The sequence below is a fragment of the Sphaerodactylus townsendi genome, linkage group LG07 (assembly GCF_021028975.2).
Source record: "Sphaerodactylus townsendi isolate TG3544 linkage group LG07, MPM_Stown_v2.3, whole genome shotgun sequence".
Classification (NCBI taxonomy): domain Eukaryota; kingdom Metazoa; phylum Chordata; class Lepidosauria; order Squamata; family Sphaerodactylidae; genus Sphaerodactylus; species Sphaerodactylus townsendi.
Genome location: NC_059431.1, coordinates 97873467 through 97897152, shown reverse-complemented (window position 1 = coordinate 97897152; position 23686 = coordinate 97873467). Strand labels below are relative to the sequence as shown.

Genomic DNA, 23686 nt, shown 5'->3' with positions numbered 1-23686 from the left:
ACCAGGATCTGGCAACCCTATCCACCCATCCCCCGCTGGTACCCAGGGGAGACGCGGCCACCCAATCTCCAGGCCTCCCCTGGAGGTTGTCAACCCTACGTAGGCATCCCCTCCCAAGTGTGGGTGCACGCCCTAAGCACCCGAGCACCTGCCTTTTGCTCCACGACACGTGAGCGCCGTTTGCACACACACCTTCCTGGTGTGCTTTCTCCAGGGTGTGGACAGCAACTGCATGAGCAGTTTTTCTTTTCTGGCAGAGGTCAGGTGGTTGCATCATCAGGCCCACCTCCCCCCGGCGTGTGGCACAAATACATGCCGCCCCTCCAGGTTAATAACAAGTGTCAGCTGCCACACGGGGCAACTGGCAAAGGGACCATCCCAACCGGGGAAGCCAAGTTCTCTGGCAGCCGGAGTCTCTGGCACGCGCGGCCGCATCCCCTCCTCCCCTTCCCCGCCCTGTCACGCTGCAGGCTTCAGGAAGGGAAGCCAAGAATCCACTCTTCTCCCCCATCCGGAGCCCAGCCTCGTTTTTCGGGGAAGAGCCGAGGGACTGGCGACCCAGAAGGCTTCCGCAGGCGTCTTCGGAGGCGCTTCCTCCCGCCCTCCCTCGCTCGCTCGCTCGCTCGCTCCGCAGTAGGCTGGTTGCCAAACCTGAATTGTCAGCGGGAGAGCGGCAGAGCAGCCCAGCGGCTGCCCTGTAGTTTCAGCCTGCCTGTGCTGCAGGTTTTTCAGGTCACAGGAGCACCTGCCTAGTGCGCACTCATTCATATAAACAGGCACGCACACACACCCCACAGGTACACACACATATAAGGGTGCTGGTTGAGGCAACCGCCTTCAGAAGTACAGCAGCCTTCACCTGAGAGCCGAGCCCACTTCAGGAAGAGCCCTCGCTTGCTTCCCAGGTAAGTGCAATTTTGAACGGACTGCATTGATGTGCTTTTGATGCCCAGAGGGAATTTCATGGTCCTGCAGGGATGCCGGAGCAGAGGAGCACTTGCAGAGAGAATGCAGGGAGAGTTGGCCTCATCTCTTCAGGTGTTTTCAAATGTATAGTGACAGGGAGTTTCCCTCCCTCTTAATTTCCGCTGCTTTTTGTTAGCTATCAATAGCATTATGAAACAAGTAGATGTTGTTTTACAGGGGGTGGAAACAGTGCGGTGTTGTGGTTAGAGAGTTGGGCCAGCGTCTGAGAGACCCAAGTTCGAATCCCAACTCTGCCATGGCAACTTGTTGGGGAAAACAACTCTACCTCACAGGGTTGTTGTAAGGATCAAATGGAAACGGGGATGTTGTATAAGCAGTTTGGGATTTCTGTTGGGGAGAAAAAGCAGAGGGTAAATAAAGGCAGTCTCCTGCCCCAAGGAGTCTACTTTTTCTCAGTGAACGAGACAACAGAGAGAGAGAAGAGAGAAATTTCTGTAGCCCTTTTTTTTGCAAAAGATACCAGTCTGAGCATGCTATCCTGATGACGGAAGTTTCTTTACAACATTGGTAGCTGACATGCAAATGGTATTTAATGTGACTCCTGACAGCTTATGAGAGTTCAAATTTAATGGCTTCTGAAACAGTCCCTGACGCTGGCGCTGCTAAAACACCAACCTTTCCAGTTTTGAGGTGCGCTTCAAAATGCAAGTGTGGATGTCTCATTCAAAATTTTACATTTAACATTCAAACAGCAAAATGAGTGAAAGCCAGCATGGTATAGGGGTTAGAATCTGGGAGAGCCAGGTTCAAATTCTACAGTTTCATGGCAGCTGTCTTGGAGATTTTGGGTCATTCTCTCTCAGCATAACCTACCCAACAGGGTGGTTGTTGTGTGAATAAAATGACGGAGGCGTGGATAGTGTCATACGTTGCTTTGGGCTCCCTTTGGAAAGGAAGATGGGATATAAATAGCTTATTGGTAACATTTCCCTGTTGTCAAAGCCCTATGAACGTCTGCCCCATTGGACGTAAATGTTTACAAACATTCAGCTTGTGAACTGTGCAAAAGCCTCACAAAGAGGTCATTATTGTATGCATTCAAAGAGCGTGCATGAAAAGGCAACTTTTGGACAGACTGAGCTCATTTATGCCTTGCCAAATCTGGCCACTGTAATCGCTACATAAAATGGACAACACCCAGAGAACCTTTTGTGGAAGATTCTGTTGTGCCCCATCCAGAGTGAAGCTAAGGGAAGAGAAGTGAGCGGCTGTGTTTCTTGACGGTCCTTACGTTCCCTTTCTGCACAGCTAGTGCTTGCCAACAGTTTTGCTGGGGAGTCCGTGGAAGGAGCTGAAAGCAAACAGAAGCTAAGAATAGCAACTCCTCCAACGATTGAACAACAGTGCTGCATACAGCAGTGTGGTCGACACCAGAAGCATACATTATTCAAGTGCCTGCTTGTTAAAAGGATGATGGAGGGGAAAATAAAAGGCAAACACAATGGGAAAAGTTTCTCTTCCTGGTGACATAAGAGCTGGCCTATTGTTTCCACAATGCAGCCGGCAGCTGAATATCTGCCCTTCAAAGGAGCCATCAGAAGGGCAGCGTTTGTATGATGCTGTTGGAGTAGCCACACCAAAGGGAGCAGCAAGTGAAATCTCAGGAGAAGGGTCATCCTCCGGGGTCAGGGTGGACCTGCACAGGTAGCTGTGAAGGTGTAGCCTAAGAAATAGGAGATTGCGCCTAGCACTGCCAAGCTCTGCAGAAGAAAAGCCCCGGGATACTGTTTCAGATATCAGGGGAAGGGGCAAGGCTCGCCACAAAGTTTGACATTCCAATCTTGAATATATATTTACTTTTTGTTTTTAAAAGATGGACAGGTCACCTTTTCTGGAGATCTGTTTGTGGAAGCGAACTAATTAAAACCAAACATCATTAAAGAAACCATAATAAATGTCAGCGGCAATGCCATCCCAAGGGCATCAGCAACATAAAAATGGCAACCAGTCCTTCCAGAAGTTAAAATCAGTAGACAAAAAAGAACAGGACAGAAAAACAACCAATTTCTTTTAAGATGGGATAAAACTTCAGCAGAAAGCTCAGGTAAAGCGGAAATGTTTTTTGCCCAGCACCTACATGGCAGTAAAGTAGACTGCAGATGAGCCTGAAGGGGAGGATGTTCTAAAGCAGGGGTATCCAACTCTGGTGCCCCAGATGTTCATGGACAATTGACCATGCTGGCAGGGGATGATGGGAATCGTAGTCCATGAACATCTGGGGCACCAGAGTTGGACACCCCTTTTCTAAAGGGAAGGCACCCCCACTAGGAAAGCTCTGCCTTTGGTGACCACTTGCCTCACCTTCATGGATGGCATCCATTTTGAGATGGAAATCTCAAGTACCTTGGAAAGAAGCACAGAATTGTCAAAGGCTTTCATGGCCATAATCACCTGGCTAGTGTGGGTTTTCCAAGCTGTGTGGTCTGTGGTTTGTTAGTTTTTGCTCCTAGCATTTTGCCCACATTCATAGATGGCACCTTCAGAGGTATATCATAGTCAGATGAATTTGGGAGATTGTGACATGCCTCTGAAGACGCCAGCCATATATACGGGCAAAACATTAGGAGCAAAAACTACCAGACCACAACCACACACCCTGGAAAACCCACAACAGCAAGGTCAGAATTACTTTTTTGAGAGGGCCCCATGTTTAGAAGAGGCTGCTACTTCAGAATAGTCTGAGATGAACTGATCTAGTCATAGCAGTGCTATAAATTATATCAATCCATAACAGTTTGTTTTCCTATTTCATTGTCACAGTTTTGCCTCAAAAGGCCTGGGACTTGTAGTTTAGGGAGAGTGCTGGCAATTCTCTGTTAGGCTGCCTTGCAAAATCATTGCTCATTTAAAGTGGTTTTATAACCTAAGGACACGATTATACATGCCAAGATGCTCTTTCTAAGGCAAAGCCACTTTGGGAGAAGGCAACGCGGAGGTGCTTCGTAACTATTTCTGTGCTCCAAATCATCCCCTCCCCTATCTGCTTCTGTTTAGAAATTGCCACTCCGAAGTTGGAGCTTTTTAAAACATATTTTTTGTAGTTCTGCATTTAGTCTGTGTGGTGCAGATACTGAGCTTTTTACCTTACTGAACAGATCTCTGGTTCTGCGCTGCTGGAAGGCACTCTCTTTGCGGTCCTTGATGTGAAGCCACACGGCTCTCTATGCAGGCAGCATTTGGGGAATTAATATGCTGGGCTGGTCTTGGCCTGGTTGAAGTCCAGGGCGGGAGGGCTTGGTAGAAGAACAACAACTTTCTCTCCTCGGGACACAAGGGCTGCCAAAGACCAGCTGAGAGAGAGCCCAGCGTTGACAGCCTCAGAGCAGAGTGAGTAGTGAGTTGCTTTCCCTGGAAGATTCGGTGGGATTAGATTTCTTTCAAAACCGGGACAGAACAATCCCGTAAACTGCTCTTGGTGAATGAGGCCCAGTGTGTTCTGCAGCAACCTCAGGTTTTGTCTGCAGGTAGCAAGGGAGCACAGGTTTGAATGCCATGAGAGGTGGGGGTGGGGGATGGGAAAGCAATGTCCATCTGTCAGACTGGAAAAATCAAAAAGAAGGAAAATCCAGGCAGAGAGTTAGCAGCCAGCCACTGTTCTATTTCTAGATAGTATATTTTTCCATCTTCTCTGCTATGCTTGTTTGCATTTGTTTTGTTACACAAATCCACCAGGGTTCATGCCTCGAAGCATGGGCTGTGCCAAAGGCTTGTCGGAGTATTGGAGCTGTGTGCGAGCAGGTGTTTTGAATGTTCCAGGTTCAAATCTCATCTCTGTACAAATTTCCAAAGGTGGGCAAAGCCCTGGCCCCTCCTCATTCCACCTTTCTAACAGGGAATGGCTGTAAGGGGACTGCTTACGTTGAGGGTGCACCCCAACACTCTGGCCAGCATTGTGAAATGAAAGGGGGTGCATGCTGCCCCTTAGAAAGAAGTGCAGATGCCCACACCTCTGGACCTGGCTGCCATCAACAAGGGAGGCTTTGAGGTTCAGGATGAGGTTTGGGCACAATGTGGAGCAGAGAGAGAGAGCCATGTCACAGTGACTCGCGTGCCTTGGTTTCCCTGGTGATTTTGGAAATCCATTGGTCTCTGCCTTGGTAACAGAAAGCCACTACTGAGCTGTACTGGCATTGTGCCTTAGGCACTATAGGGATAATCCAGATCTACCTTACGAGGCACCTTTAAAGAACAAGATCTTTGTGGCTTGAGCTTCCAGTCTGACAATTGCAGGGGATGCAGGGGGCACTTACAGGGGGAGAGTGAGTAAAAGGGAGCTTATCGCCCCCTATAAAGTGTGACCTGGTAGCCTGCTGGAATGACAACTGACCTTCAGAGATCAATTCTCCTGGAGCAATTGGCTGTTTTGGATGGTGGACTCTATGGAAAGATACCCTGCTCAACTTCCTCCCTCCCCAAACCACACCCTCCGTAGACTCCACCCACAAATGTCCAGGAATTTCCAAACCCAGAGTTGACAATCCTTCCTACACTTCCTGAGTCCTGATTCTCCCCTGAAAATGCCAACATGGTGTAATGGTTAAGAGCAGTGGGCTCTTATCTGAAAAACCAGGTTTGATCATTCCTCCTCATGAGCGGCAGGCTCTAATGTGGTGAACCAGATTAATTTGTCCCATTCTTCCACCTGCTAGTCACAGTCCTCTCTCCAAACTCTCTCAGCCCCACCTATCTCACAGCGTGTCTTTTGTGGGGAGAGGAAGAGGAGTTTGTAAGCTGTTTGAGACTCCTTATGCTTAAGAAAAGTGGGGTATAAATTCCAAACTCTTCCTTTTCTCTTCTTCCTCCCCCAATGGGCTTTATTCTGTTTTGGGGTGCTAGTTGGGAAAGGCAAAAATGTTATAAATGTCTAAAGGAGAGGGGGTTTTGCAGGTAGAATTGTTAATTAATTAACGTGTTAATAAATTAATTAAATGTTAAATAAAATAATTAATTAATTGTTAAATAAAATAATGAGTAAATGTTAATAAAAAGGAACGAAAGTGTTAATCATTCCCCTCCTGCTTACCAATTCTTCCCTGCAAATACTCCCACCCCACACACATACATTTTATGGACTACATGTGCTCTCGTAGTTTGGCCCTGAGATGATGTATGTGACCTTCTAGAGTATTATCTCACTACTAAGCATCTTACATCATCAGATCCTCCAAGGTGGCCTGTCCAGTTTCTCTTCCTTGCCAGCTGTGACGCTGGTACCTCTCCCACATTTTCACTCACAAGCTTCCTCTCCCAAGGAAACGACCGTTAAGCTTATGCGATAGCAAGCACCAATCGCTATCCTCATCTCAGAACTATTTGCAGGTTTAGCAACCTAAGAGCAAAAACACACTCAACAGACCTGGGAGCAAAGAGTCAAAAACAAGTGTGGATATATGGAAGTGAGCTACAGTCCATTGTACTGCCACATTTGCCTCCGGTCCTACCATTCGGTGGAGATTTTACTAATTATTGTTAACTTGACAAAGAGACTTTCTTGATTCCTCGTCCATACACTGTTTTCGGTGCAATATGAGCCTTATTATTTATTTATTTAAATTTATAACCTGCCCTCCCCCGTAGGGCTCAAAGTGGTGAACAAGAAGAAGATAAAACAAAACAACAAAAATCAACCATAAAATACAATAAATAAGAAACAATAACAATAGCAGATGATGACAGACACCCCCCCACACACACACACACCATACCCACGGGAGGCCAAGATGGTAACATGGGTGCAATCAACCAGACTGACCCGATGGAAACGCCTGGTGGAATAGTTCTATTTTGCAGGTCCTGTGGAAACTTTGCAAATCCCACAGGGCCCTGATCTCCCTAGGGAGCCTATTCCACCAGGTAGGTGGAATTGATTAATTAATAGATTGATATTTAGCAATATTTGGAGGGGCGATTCTGGCACAGTAACACAGCTGTCTTTTTGGAACGGGTCTTATAGTTCACTTAGCTTGCATGTCAGAGAAGGAGGAGGTAGGCGCTATAGAGGTCCAAAGAAAGACAAGGCCTCCCGCCCTTATTTGCTGAACCCTTTCAAAAGCTGTCACTTGAGTGGCAGGACCGTGACACAGGCAGAAACAGTTGGTCCGCTCCTGAAGCTCTGTGGGGCAATGCCCTAAGAGGTCTAGCACTGAAAGCAGCTCAAATGGGTGCATTCAGTGGGAAACTGGAATAGCTGATCCAGCTGCATAGGAGCTGTGAGTTCTTGGAAGGCAGAGAGAGCTTTGAGTCTTGAAAACCCATGGTCTGGAAATCTTGTTGATCTTGAAGATGCTTCTGGACTGAAATCTTGGTCTTCTTATCAGACCAACACAGCTACCTGCCTGAAACTATCTTGGAAGACTCAGCATCTTTGTCTTCGAGGTCACCAGTGTAAACCCTATATAGATTTCCGGAGGTGTTCTTTGCTACAGTGTCTTCGATATTGATTCTTGCAGGTTCTATTGATAGAACGCCTAATGGTGTGTGGTGCTGCAATTTATGGACGCTATGAGGCCAGTCAAGGTGATTCACGCAGACCTGTGTGCTCAACCGGGTCTGCTGCAACATGCCTCTAAGATGTATGGGTTGGAGAGCGATACAGTGTGGATAGTGGGGAGGGGGAAACTGAACCCCCATCCCCATTCCAGGGTCTCCCTCCAAACAACAATGCTTTTCTGTTGTGGGGGGAAGTCCAAGACCGGAAGTAACGCTTGTTGGGAGAAATGAAAAGTGGGTTCAGTGGGAAAATAGGAGGGTGAGGGCCATTTCACCCATTTACCTGTTCATGCTGTCCCCACTCCATGTTACAGGGAATTTTGGGCAGGACCCAAACAGAATCCTGTTAGGGTTGCTGATCCTGGGTTAAGAAGATTCTGGAGCGTGGCACCTGGGAAGGGAAGGGGTTGGGGAAGGGACCTTGTAAGGTATAATGCTATAGAGTTCACCCTCCAATGCAGCCATTTTCTCCAGGTCAACTAAACTTTGTAGCCTGGAGATCAGTTGCATTTCTGGGAGAATGCCAGGCCTCCCCTGGAGTTGGCACCCAACCTGCCACACCATGTCCAGTTGGCACCCAACCTGCATGTAGCCAAATGGAACTGGGTTCCTTATTCTGCCCTCTGTGAAGCTCAGAGGCCACTTTAGTTATTTTTTATTTATATCCCACTTTTGCTCCCCAGTGAGGACACAAAGTGGCTTACAGTGTTCTCCTCACATCCATTTTATCCTCACAACAACCCTATGAGGTAGGTTAGGCTTAGAATATGTGGGCAGCCCAAGGTTGGCCAACAAACTTCTATGGCAGAATAGGCGTTCAAAATTGGCCTAGTCCCATATACGCTGTACTAACTTTCATACAATCATCCTCTTCTTGCCCCCCCCCCCCGAAAGCAGCACCAGTTTTTAAGCTTCTACCATAACCTTGCTGCTGTGTGTTTTGTTGGGGACACATTTTGGAAAGTCACTTTTAAAGGGAACATAAAGTATCTGTGGTTTTATTATTGCTTCTTCTGTAACAAAGATTGCCTCAGAACATCTTATCCGTTGGTTTAGAAGGATCCGGGGACAGGATGGTGTAAGTTATTTCTTCATGTGGTTCACTTCTCCTGTGTTCTCCTTGAGAAAGTTTCTTTGCTTCTTTGCACATCAAATGCCATTTTCTGAAATGTTGAGGTTGCAGTATCAGTGTAGTGCTTATCTGCCCTTTTATTTTTCTTTTAAATAAACCCTTCAGGGGCTGCTGGCTAAGCATGCTAAACAGTTAACGAAAACTCTGACACAGAACAGCGGAAGAGAAAAGGAGTGAAAGTCAAAGAAATTGCAGCTGCTGCTATATTTTGATAATCATTCATCTAATAGATATTACTCATTACTGCTCCTCGCCCTGTACGATTTAAAAAATCTGCAGGGTAGGTTTCTTATGACTTTGCCTGCTTTTGCAGATTTGGAGTAATCTCTAGGTTTGCACAAAAAAAGGAGGAAACTTTAAAAAAAGGATTAAATAAAATTGAAAAGGTTTGAAAATACTGGTTTGGAAATACCTTGTGAGATCTCAGCTGCCATTTAGGGTTGTGTGAGAAGCCTTTTTTCCTCTACAACAGAAGAAGAAGAAGAAGAAGGAGAAGGAGAAGGAGAAGAAGGAGAAGGAGACGACTCAAAGGGGCTTACAATCTCCTTGCCCTTCCCCCCTCACAACACCCTGTGAGGTAGGTGGGGCTGAGAGAGCTCCGAGAAGCTGTGACTAGCCCAAGGTCACCCAGCTGGCGTGTGTGGGAGTGTACAGGCTAATCTGAACTCCCCAGATAAGCCTTCACAACTCAGGTGGCAGAGCTGGGAATCAAGCCCGGTTCCTCCAGATTAGATGCATGAGCTCTTAACCTCCTACGCCACTGCTGCTCCTGAGGGGACACATGCAGACTTTGAAGATTTTTGGAATTTAGGTTTGCTTTAAACTATCAACTTTCTCCTCAGTTTCCTGGTGATCTGCAGGTAGCGAATGTATGGGCTTTGGGATTTGCTGTTGTGAGGTAAATTTTGTGGTGCACAAGGTGATTACTGAGATCATTGAGACTGGATTAATATATAAACAACTAAGAAGATTTATTTAGTTACATACTGGTTGTAAAGGAACAAACCAGCAGCACAGGTCTCCATGTGGAAACCTGGCAGAGGCACAAAAACTTAAGCGGGTTATGACTTCAGAGAGTAGTTACACTTTTCTACAATGCTTTCAGGCAGACTTTTATTGACTATACACTAGATTGGATCCTCTCTCGCACACAAGATCCCATCCACACCAGCCTGCCCTTTCCCCCGTCAGATGGGCAGCCCCATCCAGTTGAACAGATATGTAGGCATCTATAGGAAGCTGTCATCTGACAGGGAAGTCTATGTGCTTTTGTGTATGATTGAAAAGTCTCTGTGTGTTTTTGCATATGAAATTACCAAGAGCTTTAGGTGTTTTTCAAAGATTCCTGTACAGCATCAGTGGCTGCTCCACATTAGGAAACCTGCTAGCCTTGTTTTGGCACATTCTAACAGCTGAAGGAAACTTTCCCCTCCCCTTTTGCCCCCCAAATTAAAATGAGAGGTGTTCTTCATTCTGTCACACACACACAAAGGTTTATTTTCACATATACAAAAAGATTTACCCATCTGTAGAGGAATGCTCCCCCACCCCAGGGCCAGTTCCAGGTTTGGGAGGTCCTTGAGCAAAGAGGACTCAGGGCTACCTCTTCCCCCCAGAATAGCACCAAGACCCCAACTCATGCTTTCTATCCATCCACATTGCCCCCTGCCTTGGACTAGTCACAGTTCTCTCTGAAATCTCTCAGCCTACTTACCTCACAAGGTTCTGTGGTGGGGAGAGGAAGGGAAAGGACTGGTTGTGGTGGGTTTTCCGGGCTGTGTGGCTGAGGTCTGGTAGACATTTTGCCTGCATCTGTGGCTGGTGTCTTCAGAGGTGTATCACAGAGGGAAGTCTGTTACACACTGCGTCTAGTGTGAAGGGAATGTTTAGTGGAGTATATATTGTCCATGTCCCAGGGTGGGGAACCAATCAGTAAGTGTTTGGGTGGAACTTGCTATGCAAAGGTGTGATTGAGTGCATTGTATTGCAGGTGGGGTTATCAGTCCATTTATATTTATAGTCGCATTTGCATTTCCTGCAGCAGCAGCAGTATTGGTGAATTCAAATCCTGTGTCTGGGTGGAGTCCACTGTCCATGAACTTAGCATGCCTTTGGCCTTTGTAAGGCATTTGTAAGCAGCTTTGAGACTCCTTACAGTTGAGAAAAGTGGGGTATAAAATTCAAAACTCTTCCCTTTCCTTTTTCAGCCTGCAGCTTCAGCTTGTTTGGTTTGTAGGTTGTCTTGTATCCCCTTCCTACCCAATCCACCTCTCACTGGTTCTAAAGACAGAGGAAACAGCTCTCTCCTCCCCCCCCCCCAGAGGAGAAAATATACCGGGTCTGCTCCTGTGGTGTTTGCACGGCAGCGGGGTCACCCCAGGATTTTTTAAAAGAACCTCCAAACAGGCAATTTTTGAATATCCCAGGGTAAGGGAAATACTGCCTGGAAGTGCTGGGCAGAAATGCATTTGCACTGGGAGCCATGCAGAATTCAATGCTGAACTGGGATATTTTTCTTGCTCACCCTGGGATATTTTGACTGTGCAAAAACAGCCAATGTCTGCCTCCTCCTCTCTGGCCCTGGCTTGTGTGGCACCTCATTTCTCCTTCCCTTGTTGTCTGCTTTCCCTGCTTGGGACCCCAGTCTTTCCAACTCCGGCTCCCTGAACCAAATCTCTGCCTAATAATCCAGGGGCTACTGCTGCCCCCAAATGCTGGCTGACTTCATACAGATGTCTTGCTCATGCTTGGATACAGGAATTCACCAGGAGGACCATTAACCCATCTGCAGACAGATTCTCACATTCTATCCTCCTTTTGCTGCATTCCTCAATTATTTCTGGCTGCTTCAACTTCACGAACCTCGGCTGTCCCACTGCGTCCATATTGGCTATTCAAAATCACCCTGCTTTGTAGTGAGAAAAAAAAAGAAATAATCCCATTGCCTCCACCTATGCATTTGTATAACAACTTTTTAAAAATGCAGCCAATTTTATTTCTTCACTAATCCCGGCACATTCCAGCCCTCTGCAGGGGTGTGGGAGGTTGCTCCCTGACAAGGTCTTCCAAAGCTCCTCCCAGTCTTGCAGATTGGCTTGCTTCCTGTGGAACTGTTGCTGATGTGGGCCTCAGGGGATTCCAGTTCTCTTGTAAACTCATGAGATTACACTGTTCTCTCTACACACACAAAAAAAACCCTTTTCCTAAGACATCCTTCTCTCTCTTCAGATATCTTCATTCCTCCACAGCCAACTCTCTTTTATTTGTTTCTTCAGCAGCCTCCTAGAGCTTCTCCACAGGGACAAAACTCTTTCCTTGTTATCCTACATTGTATTATGGAGGGGTGTGTGTGTGTGTAAGCTCTCGTTCTAAGTGAACATAGGTGGTGTTTTGGAGAAAATGTTAACTACAAGGTGGTGTTTTTGAGAAAATGTTAACTCAGTTTTTGCACCAAGCTTCATTTTACCCAAGCTACGCCTCTGGTGTCTCCTCAACTCCTATTTGTTAACATCTCTCTTCTTCCTGAGATTTACTGATGACATTTTTATCATCTAGACACATGAGGAAGAAGGCCTTGAGAAATTTCACCAAGCCTCCAGCAACAGTCACCCCACTGTCAGCTGGAAATCAGTCTGCCCAATAAGTAAATACGTGATCTTATTCCAGGAAGCTACTGTTTGCCAAACCTATTGAATCACCCTCCAGTTACCATCCTAAAAACACCAAACAATCCACTGTCTAAGGCGTTTACAAACATTTAAAAACCGAGAAGACCACAACAGGGACTCGTTCATCAGGTAGCCCCCCCCCCCCCCGCAATTTCTGAGCTTTCAGGTGTTTTTGTTTTATTTATTGTGGCACACTAGCCACAATTTGGGAATTACTGGATGAGGAGACAGCACAAAGCAAATCAGAGGAGTGCAAAGAGTTGATGCTGGTATGACCCATGCAAAGCCAACAATGCTGCAGGTGTGCAGAGTAAGCCAATATGAGTAGCTATATTCTGCACATGTGCACTACTGCTGGTTGTATACCAGCCATATCAGTGTTAACGCATTCCTGTCTTCTACTTTGCCTTTTTTGTAGTATCAGCTGTGTAAACTCAGATTTGGTTTCTTACAATTCTGGCGAGTTACCAGATTCTGTGGCATTCTCTGGCAAGTCTGGCCCTTCCAAAGCCTTCCTGACAAATTCCGCAAATTGTGCTGAGGATACATCGATGTGTGGAACATAGTGAGGCTCCTAAAGAGCCAAACATTGGTTGGCGCTGGCTGGTCCAATCTCATCAGATTGTGGCAGGTCAGCAGTTGACCCTGGTTATTACAGGGATGGATATCACCGAAGTCCAGCATTGCTATGCAGAGGCAGGCAATGGCCAATCACCTGTTTGTCACATCTTGAAATCTTCATGGGGTTCTCATAAGCTGGTTGGGACTTGACCGTGCTATCCACCAAAGGGTCAAATATGGCCTTTGGATCTTTTCTCGCCTGCAAATTAAGTGATGGGTGAACATTTCCTCATTCCTGAAAGAGAGCAAGTGGACAGGCTGAGAGCACAGATTTCCACAGAGCTTTGCCAGAAAAGTAATCAATATCCTAGCAGGTACTGAATCACTTTGTCTTTTTAAGACTACTTAGGATCCATCAAGAAGTGCCCAGCATTTGTTTTGCAAGACCAAATGACTTGAATACAGGTAACAACCATCTTCCTGTGGCTAATCTCATCTACTCTTTCCACAGGGATGTGGTTTATGGGTTTTTCCTCCTCCACTTTACAAGCAAGCATGTTAGTGATGTCATAATACACAAGGCTTACATCATCCAGGTTTTAAAACTGTGTGTACCTTCTCTCCATGTGACATGGCAACCAGAGAATGAGAACCAATGAGAACTATGAAAGACAATGTCGAGCAGAAGCAACGCCAGTTCCAGTTCCGTGTCAGTACGGAAAGGGCCAATAGGTAGGCCCAGCGCCAAGCCCCAAAGAGAGGCAGCGACACCGCGGAAAATGATAGTGAAAGAGACCAGAGCTGTTATCATAGATATCGGGACTGGGTCCTGCAAGTGTGGCTTTGCTGGAGAGCAGAAGCCAGCCCACGTGATCTCATCGACCGTGGGCAAGCATTTCCAGGAGACTGCGAAAACAGGAGACAACAGGAAGGAAACTTTTGTCGGTAAAGAACTTCGGGATGCCGGAATACCCCTGAAGCTCATCAACCCTTTGAGACATGGCATAATAGTGGACTGGGATACCGTTCAGGACATATGGGAGTACATTTTCCACAAGGAGATGAAGATCCGACCAGAGGAGCATGCTGTCCTGGTATCCGACCCTCCCCTCAGCCCCACCACCAACAGAGAGAAATATGCGGAGATGCTCTTTGAGACCTTCTGCACCCCTGCCATGCACATTGCCTATCAGTCTCGCCTGTCCATGTATTCCTACGGGAAGACATCCGGTCTCGTTGTGGAAAGCGGCCACGGGGTTTCTTATGTCGTTCCGATCTACGAAGGCTACACTTTGCCCAGCATCACCGAGCGAGTAGATTATGCTGGGTCAGACGTCACTCAATATCTCATGAAATTATTAAACGAGTCTGTGAAACTGTTCTCAGAGAAAGACTGGGAGACCCTGGAAGACATCAAAGAGAACCACTGCTTCACCTCACTGGATTTCCAGCAGGATTCCACAGCACCTGTGGGGAAACATGAGATCGAGTACGGGCTTCCCGACGGGCAAGTGATCCATATCGGTCGGGAGAGATTCATGTGTTCTGAAATGCTCTTCAAGCCGTCCTTGATCAACTCGCAGCAGTTGGGGCTTCCTCTCTTGACCATGACGAGCCTCAACAAGTGTGATGCCGCCCTCAAGAAGAACCTAATGGGCAACATCTTGCTGTGCGGGGGCTGCACCACAATGAAAGGCTTTGCTGACCGCTTTCAGAAAGAGCTGACTAGGATGTGTCCGAATGATAAACCCATTCTGGTAGCCTCCCCTGAAAGAAATACCTCCGTGTGGACGGGAGGCTCCATCTTAGCGTCCCTCAAGGCCTTCCAGCAGCTCTGGGTTCATCGCAAGGAATATGAGGAACGGGGTCCTTTTTACATCTACAGGAAATGTTTCTGAGCACACAACAAGCAGATGACTCTCTCTCTCTCTCTCTCTTTCTTAAGCAGGTGCTTGTTGTTGAAGAAATCAACCAGAATATTGATTGCTGTGTAAGAACTGGCGGTTTGCTTTCAATTGTTTTTTCCATTAAAGGCTTAATTATCATGCTTCAGTTCCAAAAATGTGGTTTTCTATTTCTTGACACACATGGCATACAAAAGGGGCGAGAGATTTATACACATGCAATTTTCCTTCATAAGTGCTTCCTATGTGCACTTCCAACTTCCTATGTGCACTTTTCCTTCATAAGCTCTTCCTATGTGCACTTTCTGAGGACTGGGATTGGGACTGTTCTCATTTAATTCAGTTGGGGCTGTATTCTGAGTAAACATGCACAGGATCTAAATTGTTGGGCAATAGCCAGTAAGTCTCTGGTTGAAATTCTGACTCTGCAATGAACCCTGGGCCAGTCACTCCCTATGAGTCTCTGAATAGCACCAGGACCCCAACTCATGCCTTCCACCCACCCACAACGACCCCTATCTTGGGCTAGTCACAGTTGTCTCTGAACTCTCTCAGCCTCACTTAACTCACAAGGTGTCTGTTATGGGGAGAGAAAAGGAAAGGAGTTTGTAAGCTGCTTTGAGACTCCTTACTGTCAAGAAACGTGGGGTATAAATCCAAACTCCTCCTCTTCTCCTGCTGCAGCTGCCCCACCTTTGGGAATGGTGATGCTGGCCACGTCACCCCTACCCCAATATTTCTGCATGTGCATTTGATCCAAAGATTCTTCCTGGGAGGAGGAAGACAGGACAGTAACAGTAAGGCAGCATCCAGGTTCTTCCTGAGCTACTCTAACACTGGAATTTAACCTTGACAGAAAAGATGACGCTGGGCACTTCCGCACATGCAGAATAATGCACTTTCAATCCACTTTCAATAAACTTTGCAGCTGTATTTCCCTGTGCAAAACAGCAAAATCCACTCGCAAACCATTGTGAAAGTGCATTGAAACTGGATTATTCTGCATGTGCAGAAGTGCCCACTGAAAGGTATTCATGTTGCTACAGTGAAAGTAACAATAATAATCGTAGTGTGTAGACTGGCCTCTCCCAGTATGTCCCCTGATGGATGTTGCGATCAGCAAGTAATCTGCTGGTGGTCCCTGGCGCAAAAGATGTCCAGCTGGCCTCAACCCAGGCCAGGGCATTCTCCATCCTGGCCCCACCTAGTGGAATGCTCTGTCTAGCAAGACCCTGCGGGACCTGTTGAAATTCTGCAGGGCCTGTAAAACAGAGCTGTTCCACCAGGCTTATAGCTGAGGCAGCTACGGTTGCACCCTATGAACTCTTCTTTCCCTCTTCTCTTTCCCTTTATTGTTGATATTGACTGGGTTATTTTAGTAGAAACAACCTGTGTTTTTGATTGTTGCATTTATGGTTTTATGCTGTTTGTGTTTTGAAATGTTGGAAGCCGCCCTGAGCCCGCAAAGGGAAGGGCGGCACATAAATATAAATAAATAATTTAGAAAGAGATGAAACAGGCAGCTTCTTTCGAGAGCAGGAAATTCAGCTGTATCCTCAGTGACTGAATGAACCATTCCCTCCTGATAATGCGATATGGCAGTCTTACACACACCCCGCAGTGAGTTATAATGCAGAGACCTTTCCGTGGCTGAGAGCTTGGAGCTCGACAGAAGCCTTTGATTACTTAATTCATTTATGGCACCAGATTCTTTCACACCACTGTTGTGCACCCTGGCACATAGGGGAATTTACTGACACTCACAAAGCATGCTTAGTCAAGCAGAGCTCAGGAAGGGTCCCTGTTTGTGCCAAGATTCTGTGGGAGCCCAGAAAAAAGCTACACCGTGCAGTGTTGGCCACACTGTTAAACGTATGAGGAATTTCAGCATTCTTTTAATTTAAAAAAAATATTTCTAGCTGTTATGCTTGGAAGTAGGTGGATTAAATCTCTGAAGCTGCTAAGTCAGGGGACATAATTTCAGTGCCCTGCACTAATCGTGTCCCCTCCTTACAGTGAAAAGAAAGAAAGAAACCTTGAAACTCTCCATCCTGTGAATAACTTTAGACAGGTTGTGCAACTGCTTCCCACTGAACAGACTTTTTTTCTTTGAAATACTCAGCCCCCCCTGCCCCCCTCCCAGCTCTGGGTTCAAATGACAGTGCCTCAGTTCAGACATTGCAGGGGACAAAGTGTGTTCTCTATTGCTGGGTGTGGTGGCTGAAACTGAACCCATGGCTGTCTCTCCAGATGCTACTGTCCTACGGAGACAGGCATGAATTTTATGGAGAGCCAGCATGGTGTAGGGGTTAAGAGTGGTGGACTCTAATCTGAAAAACTGTGTTTGATTCTCTACTTTTCAGCTGATTATGCACAAGGTGCCTGCTGCATGGTAGGAGGGAATGTCTGTCACCACCCTATTTCTTGTACAGATATATTTCTTCAAACCTCACTTCCACTTTCCATTCTCTCCATGGCAAGTGAGACCACTTCTAGTATGATTTTAAATTTGCTTCACTGCCAGAGTGGGCACAGTCAGCTTGCCTAGTTTCACCCTTCCTACTCTCTTGCACTACATGCTTTCCTGCTTGCTCTCCTCTTCCATATTGCCAGCTCACAGAAAAGAAGCTCATTCACACAGAATCACACACCAATCTCCACTTTCTCATGTTGATATATTTAGGTACTGACATAATAAGAACAGAGAGTGCTTGGAAATAACAAGCCTCTCTGCTCTTTCGCAGCAGCAGCATGAATTGGAGCAGGGGGGTGAATATCAGCTATAGCACAATGTCCCCTTCTTTGCCACCAAGTAATCCAGGGAATTTCTTGGTCTTTCTTTTGGTGGAGTGGTATTTTTGGAACAGTAATATTGATAAAAGTGCAGTTAGATATTGTATTCAGTCATTTAATTTTAGTACTTAGTTTGGTATTTGATGTACAGCAGCATGTTATGGTTGACATGTAACGGGATCTTGCATTTGAGAGCAGTGGCATGCAATGGTATTTCTGATGGTACTTAATGGCATGCAATGGTTTTTACTATTTTACAGTATTTGGAAGCCAACAGACTATGGTTCTTAGTAATTTGTCAGTAATATTTTGTGCAATTTCAAATCTGACAACTGCCAAATCAAAACAATTAAGGGATGTCCATAAGACTGAAGAATTCTAAGTATTTAGTTTGGGGGTGGAAAAGGGAAGGAAATTTCACATTCTACATAAACTTGATATTGAAAAGATGAATGGTGAAACAGAAAATTATGCCACGTATTCAACACATGCAAAAATTGGTGTGGCTCTATTGGCACATTTCCACTGACGGGAGGATTTTTGCCAACAGAGTGTGACTTTCTCTCTCTCTCTCTGTTCCTGATACAGTCTAGAGTGGAAATGAGAAGGTCATGCTCAATGGGGAAAATTACTTCCATTGAAGGAAACACGCAAGTGGATCTGAGCCATTTATTTAAGTCCAAGAAGACCTCTGTCTTGCTGGATCTAATTCTGGTATCCCTGTCTTTTCCTATAGATCACTCGTTCCATCAAACCAACACAAGCAGTAAAATGTCCTCTGAAACAGTTGCCAGTCCCACCGAGGAACAGAGAGAAATCCTGGAGTTCAATTTTAACAGGGTGAACAAGCACCCTGACCCCACCACTCTTTGTCTCATTGCTGCTGAGGCAGGGCTGTCGGAGGAAGAGACCCTGGTGAGTGACACAGCCTCTCGTCCACCCCGAGAAGCCAAGGCCTAGGGGTGCCAACTTCCAGAGAGTGGTTGAAGTTCTCCTGAATTACTGCTGATCTCTAGACCACAGAGATCAGTTCTGACAAGATGGGGGGAAAGAGAGCAAGAGAGAATGTTCTTTGCGTTTCAGCTTCAGCATGCACAGGAGAAACAACTGTGATGATCAAAACTGTGTTCCGCCTTTGTTGGCTAGCATGCTATTGTCATGTTACAGCACTCATTCATCTTTGAACTGACTTACCCACAGAGTAAAATCCTGTTGGAAATGATGAGCATAAGGCAACTGTAACATAGCAGCCAACGTTGTGTGAACACAACCCAGAGAATGTTCTCTTTTTCACCTTCTTTCCCCCCAAAAGTGTTGTTTTCCCAGATTTTTCCTCCCTTCATTTAAAGATATGATGCACAATATCTGAAGAGAAGTCCAGAATAAATGCCACAATATATCCACACATATGCCCCTCGATTAACTGTGGCTGTTACCATTTGGCAGAATTTATGAAGTCAAGTAGAATTTGAACACTTGATATAGTTGGCTGTTGTGGGTTTTCTGGGCTGTGTGGGGCTGTGGCCTGGTAGATTTTGCTCCTGACGTTTTGCCTGCATCAGTGGCTGACATCTTCAGAGGCCTGTCATGGTAAGATCCACGACAGTTTCTCTCCACGACAGTTCCTACTGTGAAAGGTCTCTGAAGATGCCAACCATAGATGCAGGCGGAACTACCAGACCACAGCCACACAACCTGGAAAATCCACAACAGCCAATTGATTCTGACTGTGAAAATCTTTGACAATGCACTTGATTGAGTTGCCAACCTCCAGTTGGCACCTGGAGATATCCTGCTTTTACAATTGATCTCTAGGCTATGCAGATCAGTTCCCCTGGAGTAAATGGCTGATTTGGAGGGTGGACTTTTTGGCATTATATACCCTGCTGAAATGCCTCCCCAAACCCCATCCTGTCCAGCCTCCACCCCCAAAATCTACAGGTATTTCCCAACCTAACACAGGCAATCCTAACGCCTGATCTACGTTCTGTGTCATGCTGATTATTCTTTGCTGCGTTCTCCCCACCCCCCCACCCCCCCACCCCCCCACACACACACCTTTCCTCCAAGGTGGCATGTGTTGTTCTCCACCCTTCTCCAAGAGGCAGCTTTGTCTTATGAAGTCCAAGAGAGTTACTGTCATGGATGAACTCAAAACATTATTATCCAGTGACTCATTCCTTAACCTGCCCTATTTTACTTTTCCTTCACCGTGGGCAGAAGTGAATGCTTAGCTTACAGCCACAAACTTCTCAAACACTGAACAAACAGTTGTGGCCCACAATAGCCCATTTTCCATGGCAAGGGATGTGGAGCCAGAGCAAGCTGTGTCGGCTTTCAGCATCCAGGAGGAATGGGATTATATAGAGCTGCATAAACCAGCCATTAGAGATTTGGGAAGGAAAATTTGAGATGGACTGAAGGAAGCCTGACAGAGCTGAGATTTATCTCCCCAGACTTAAAAGGAGGGGAGACCACTGAGGCTGCTGTAAACCCAACAACCTGCAGAGGCCTGGGCTTGCTTGCTAGTCTTGCAAGGTGAACCAGGGTCCAATTTTTAGTGCATACACATGCACAACTATTAATGTTCGACAGTGCTCATGCAGATGAAGGAGAGAGAGCGCAAGCAACTCCCCTCATCCCACTTCAGGGATTCCTGAAAGGGGGGAGGAGGAGAGACAGAGTGGCACAGTGGTTAAAGTGTCAGACTAAGGCCCTTTCCGCATAAACCAAATAAAATGTTTTGAGACAGGAAATAAAACATTTCCTCTGTAAAGTTCTGCATGGTTTTTAGCCCAATTTTTTTTTATTTCCTGCCTGAAAACATTTTATTTGCATGCTGTTCCCTAGCAACACATCGTTGAAAACATTTTGAAAATGTTTTCACTTGCTGTGCAGTCCCTTTAAAATGTTTCCCATGCCTCTCTGCAGTGTCTGGACTTCTTGATCAGTGACATTTTCTGAGCTTGCACTGACCATCTTATACTGTATTTCTGTCAGGATTTTTTTTTAGGGGGGGGGGTTCCTGTTTATGTAGCTCAGCGGTTCTCAACCAGTGTGTCGCGACCCCTTTGGGGATCGAACGACCCTTTCACAGGGGTCGCCTATGACGCTCTGCATCAGTGTTCTCCATCTGTAAAATGGATAAATGTTAGGGTTGGGGGTCACCACAACATGAGGAACTGTATTAAAGGGTCGCCGCAATAGGAAGGTTGAGAACCACTGATGTAGCTAAAGAATCACAGTATGAGGCTTTGAAGCCTCATAGCTACAAATCTAAGAAGTAGTTAAAAATGGAACAACCACAAAATGGTGGTTAAGAAGTGTGTTTGAAGGGGTGGGTGCAGACAAATGGGGTTTTAAAAACATTTCCAAAACACTTTCAGAGGCTTGTGCAGAATGGGCCTAAGGCTCAAACTGGATATGATGTCATCTTCATGGTTACCACAAGGGTGCAGGCTGAGGAGACTTGCCCCCCCCCCCCCCCGCCCACCAACCAAGGTCTTCTGAACTGCCCAAATAGCTGCACACATGCACCCCACTGGATATTCTGGCAGTTCAAAAGGTATTTGAGGGGGGTGGGGAGAAGACCACATGTCAGGAACTAGGCCCTTACAGCATTTTAAAATCATTTCAGAATGGTGACAGAGTCCTTGTGACTGTCTGTCACATCCAGTTTGCCTCCAAGTTCAAATGTGGTGTGATGGTTAAGAGTGTCAGGCTAGTATCTGGAAGGGGGAATCCATGTTCAAATCCTCACTTGTTCCATGGAAGCTTGCCCCATCACACACTCTCAGCCTAATGAACCTCACAGGGTTGTTGTGAAGATAAAATGGAGGAGAGGAAAAGGCTGCAAGCTGCTTTGGGTCGCTATTGGAGAGAACAGCAGGCCATCAATGCATTAAATAAATACAGACAGATGTAAATAAATCCATATTCTCTACCATAGAAGTTTGCCCGGTGACTTTGGGCCTGTCACACTCACTCAACCAAACCTTCTCACTGGGTTATTTTGTGTGAATACAGTGGAGAAGGAGAGAGTGATATAAGCATAAATAATAAAGCAAATAAATTAAGGAAATGGCTATTGTAATGAGATCAGAGGTATATATTTGCTCTCCGTTGATACCAAGTAGATTAAGCATGTGTGAATAGAGATTTGAGTGTAGTTGGATGAGCTCATGTACCAGCTCTGTTCCTTTGTATTCATTCTGCCCTGTTCCTTTCCTTTCCCCAGAAATGGTTCAAGAAGCGCCTGGCAGAGTGGAGGAGATCAGAAGGGCTCCCTTCTGAGAGCAGATCTGTCAGAGACTGACTGGAAATACCCTTCAGGAGTCAAACCTGCCAAAACTGATGGCCGTCTGAATTCAGTGATGACTTTTGTTGTGGGAATTGCGACTATCAAAACTAATGTATTCTGTTATTTAATCTGCTGCCTTATTTAAAATGTACATAACCTAATAATTATATAAAACATTATGCATTAGCCATGGTTGTGTAAAACTTAGAAAGGAGATGCTACAAATCCCATTTGCTGCTGTGTTCCTTTTATGGTTATGATCAACATTTCCTTCAATTGCTGGAAAAACGAATACAAGATTGAAAGAAAATGTCTCTATGCACAGTCATAAAATTACCCAGGGTTGCTGCTAGAGCATGTCAGAGCAACTTCCAGAAAACTGACAATTAACAACCTAGGCATAAAGTTGTCAGTTATTTGTCCACTGAGAGGCCTTAGCATACAGAAGCGAGTTATGCATTGTTCATGTTCCGTTCCTAAGGCCTGTGGTTGTGCAAAAACCACACTGAGCTAATGAGGTTTCAGGCTGGAATTGGGAAATCCCTGGTGATTGTGCAGTGGAGTCCGAGGAAGGTGGGATTTGAAGAGGGGAGGGGGCCTGAGCAGGTTATAATGCCATCGTCCATTCTCCAAACAAGCGGTTTTCTTCAGGGAACTGATCACTGTAATCTGGAAATCAGTTTTTAATCCCAGGATTTCTCCAGGTCCCACCCAGAGATTGGCAGCTCCAATACTAATACACAATAGGGCCAAGGCACTCCGGCCACTATCAGCTCATTTCTCACAGCTGGACGATGCTAAGAATTTCACCAGAACACATCTGCAGCAACAGGAGGGTCCTTGTTTGGGAGGGGGGGAGGGACAAAGCAGTGCTTTCCCAAGGCTCTTGTAAAAAGGAAAGAGCAGACTAGAGCTGCACATTGAGGCCACTTAGGTCCTATCAGGAAGGGCTGGATCCAGAGTGGCTGCTATATTTCTTCCACCCAGCTTCCTGTTCCTAGTCAGGCAGGCTGAGTCACTTAACATTGCCATACCTTTTCCACTTCGGTTGGCTTGGTACAAAGAGGGCAGCAGGAAAGTCTGCCCCAGGCAGTGTTAGCCTCTACTGGAAGGGTTGGGTTGTGCCCTTAGTACGCTGGCATATTAAAATGTTGTGTCAGCTGAATGAGGATTTGTGAATGCATACACAATAGCCACATTTCCTGGATTCTTCCAAACGTTTGCTAAACAAAATGGATTATTTTTTTCTCAGCTATGTTAATAATAAAGAATGTTTTACTTAAACTGCATGTGTGCATTTTTATTAATGTCATCACATCTATCTATCTGTCGATTAATTTCTGTGTCGTTCTGTTATATGTAAGGCCTGTCTGTACATTCATGAATGGGAATTGGTCTGCTATTGGAACTTCCAAGTTCCTCTCTTAAGAAATCAATTCCCAGGCACACAAGACCCTGATTTGCTTGGGACCACAAGAAGATAAGATTGCCAGGTTCACCTGGGCCACTGGTGGGTGTTGGGGGCAGGAGAGGGTAAGGTTGCCATATACAGACTGGGAAACTCCTGGATATTTGGAGATGGAGGATAGGGACCTCAGAGGGGTATATTGTCATACAGACCAGCATCCATTTTCTCCAGGGAAATTGATTTCTGTAATCTGGAGAGGAGGCATATTTTGAGGGATCCCCAGGTCCCACCTGGAGGCTGGCATCTCTAGGAGACAGTGGTTAAGACTTATTCCTGCATTGTTTTCCGTCCTAAAATAGCTGGGGGGTCTATTTGCCCAGTTGCATATACCCCAGCAATACAGGGCAAATACAACCCTGCTGAATAGGTTGTTGGCACTACCCC

General features: G+C 46.0%; 2 protein-coding genes across 3 annotated transcripts; both read left to right on the top strand.

Moving 5' to 3' along the window:
- The first annotated feature begins 344 nt into the window (after positions 1 to 344).
- On the top strand, positions 345 to 23118 carry HOPX (HOP homeobox). 2 transcript variants are annotated; one of them, XM_048504286.1, is made up of 4 exons: positions 345 to 905; positions 4254 to 4314; positions 18271 to 18449; positions 21772 to 23118. In XM_048504286.1, the coding sequence occupies exons 3-4, from the start codon at positions 18306 to 18308 to the stop codon at positions 21847 to 21849; spliced, it is 222 nt and encodes a 73-aa protein (XP_048360243.1). In that variant the 5' UTR covers positions 345 to 905; positions 4254 to 4314; positions 18271 to 18305; the 3' UTR covers positions 21850 to 23118. The 2 variants fall into 2 exon arrangements, with proteins under 2 accessions (XP_048360243.1, XP_048360242.1); XM_048504285.1 differs by lacking the exon at positions 4254 to 4314 and having other exon boundaries at positions 348 to 905.
- On the top strand, positions 13408 to 14833 carry LOC125436912 (actin-like protein 7A). Its single transcript, XM_048504284.1, has one exon. The coding sequence runs from the start codon at positions 13512 to 13514 to the stop codon at positions 14733 to 14735; it is 1224 nt and encodes a 407-aa protein (XP_048360241.1). The 5' UTR covers positions 13408 to 13511; the 3' UTR covers positions 14736 to 14833.
- Positions 23119 to 23686: the final 568 nt, after the last annotated feature.

Excerpts from the sequence above, each read along its gene's own strand:
- LOC125436912 (XM_048504284.1), top strand. The coding sequence starts at position 13,512 with ATGTCGAGCAGAAGCAACGCCAGTTCCAGTTCCGTGTCAGTACGGAAA.
- HOPX (XM_048504286.1), top strand. The coding sequence starts at position 18,306 with ATGTCCTCTGAAACAGTTGCCAGTCCCACCGAGGAACAGAGAGAAATC. Across the intron at positions 18,450-21,771 it reads TGTCGGAGGAAGAGACCCTG|AAATGGTTCAAGAAGCGCCT; the intron begins GTGAGTGACACA and ends TCCTTTCCCCAG.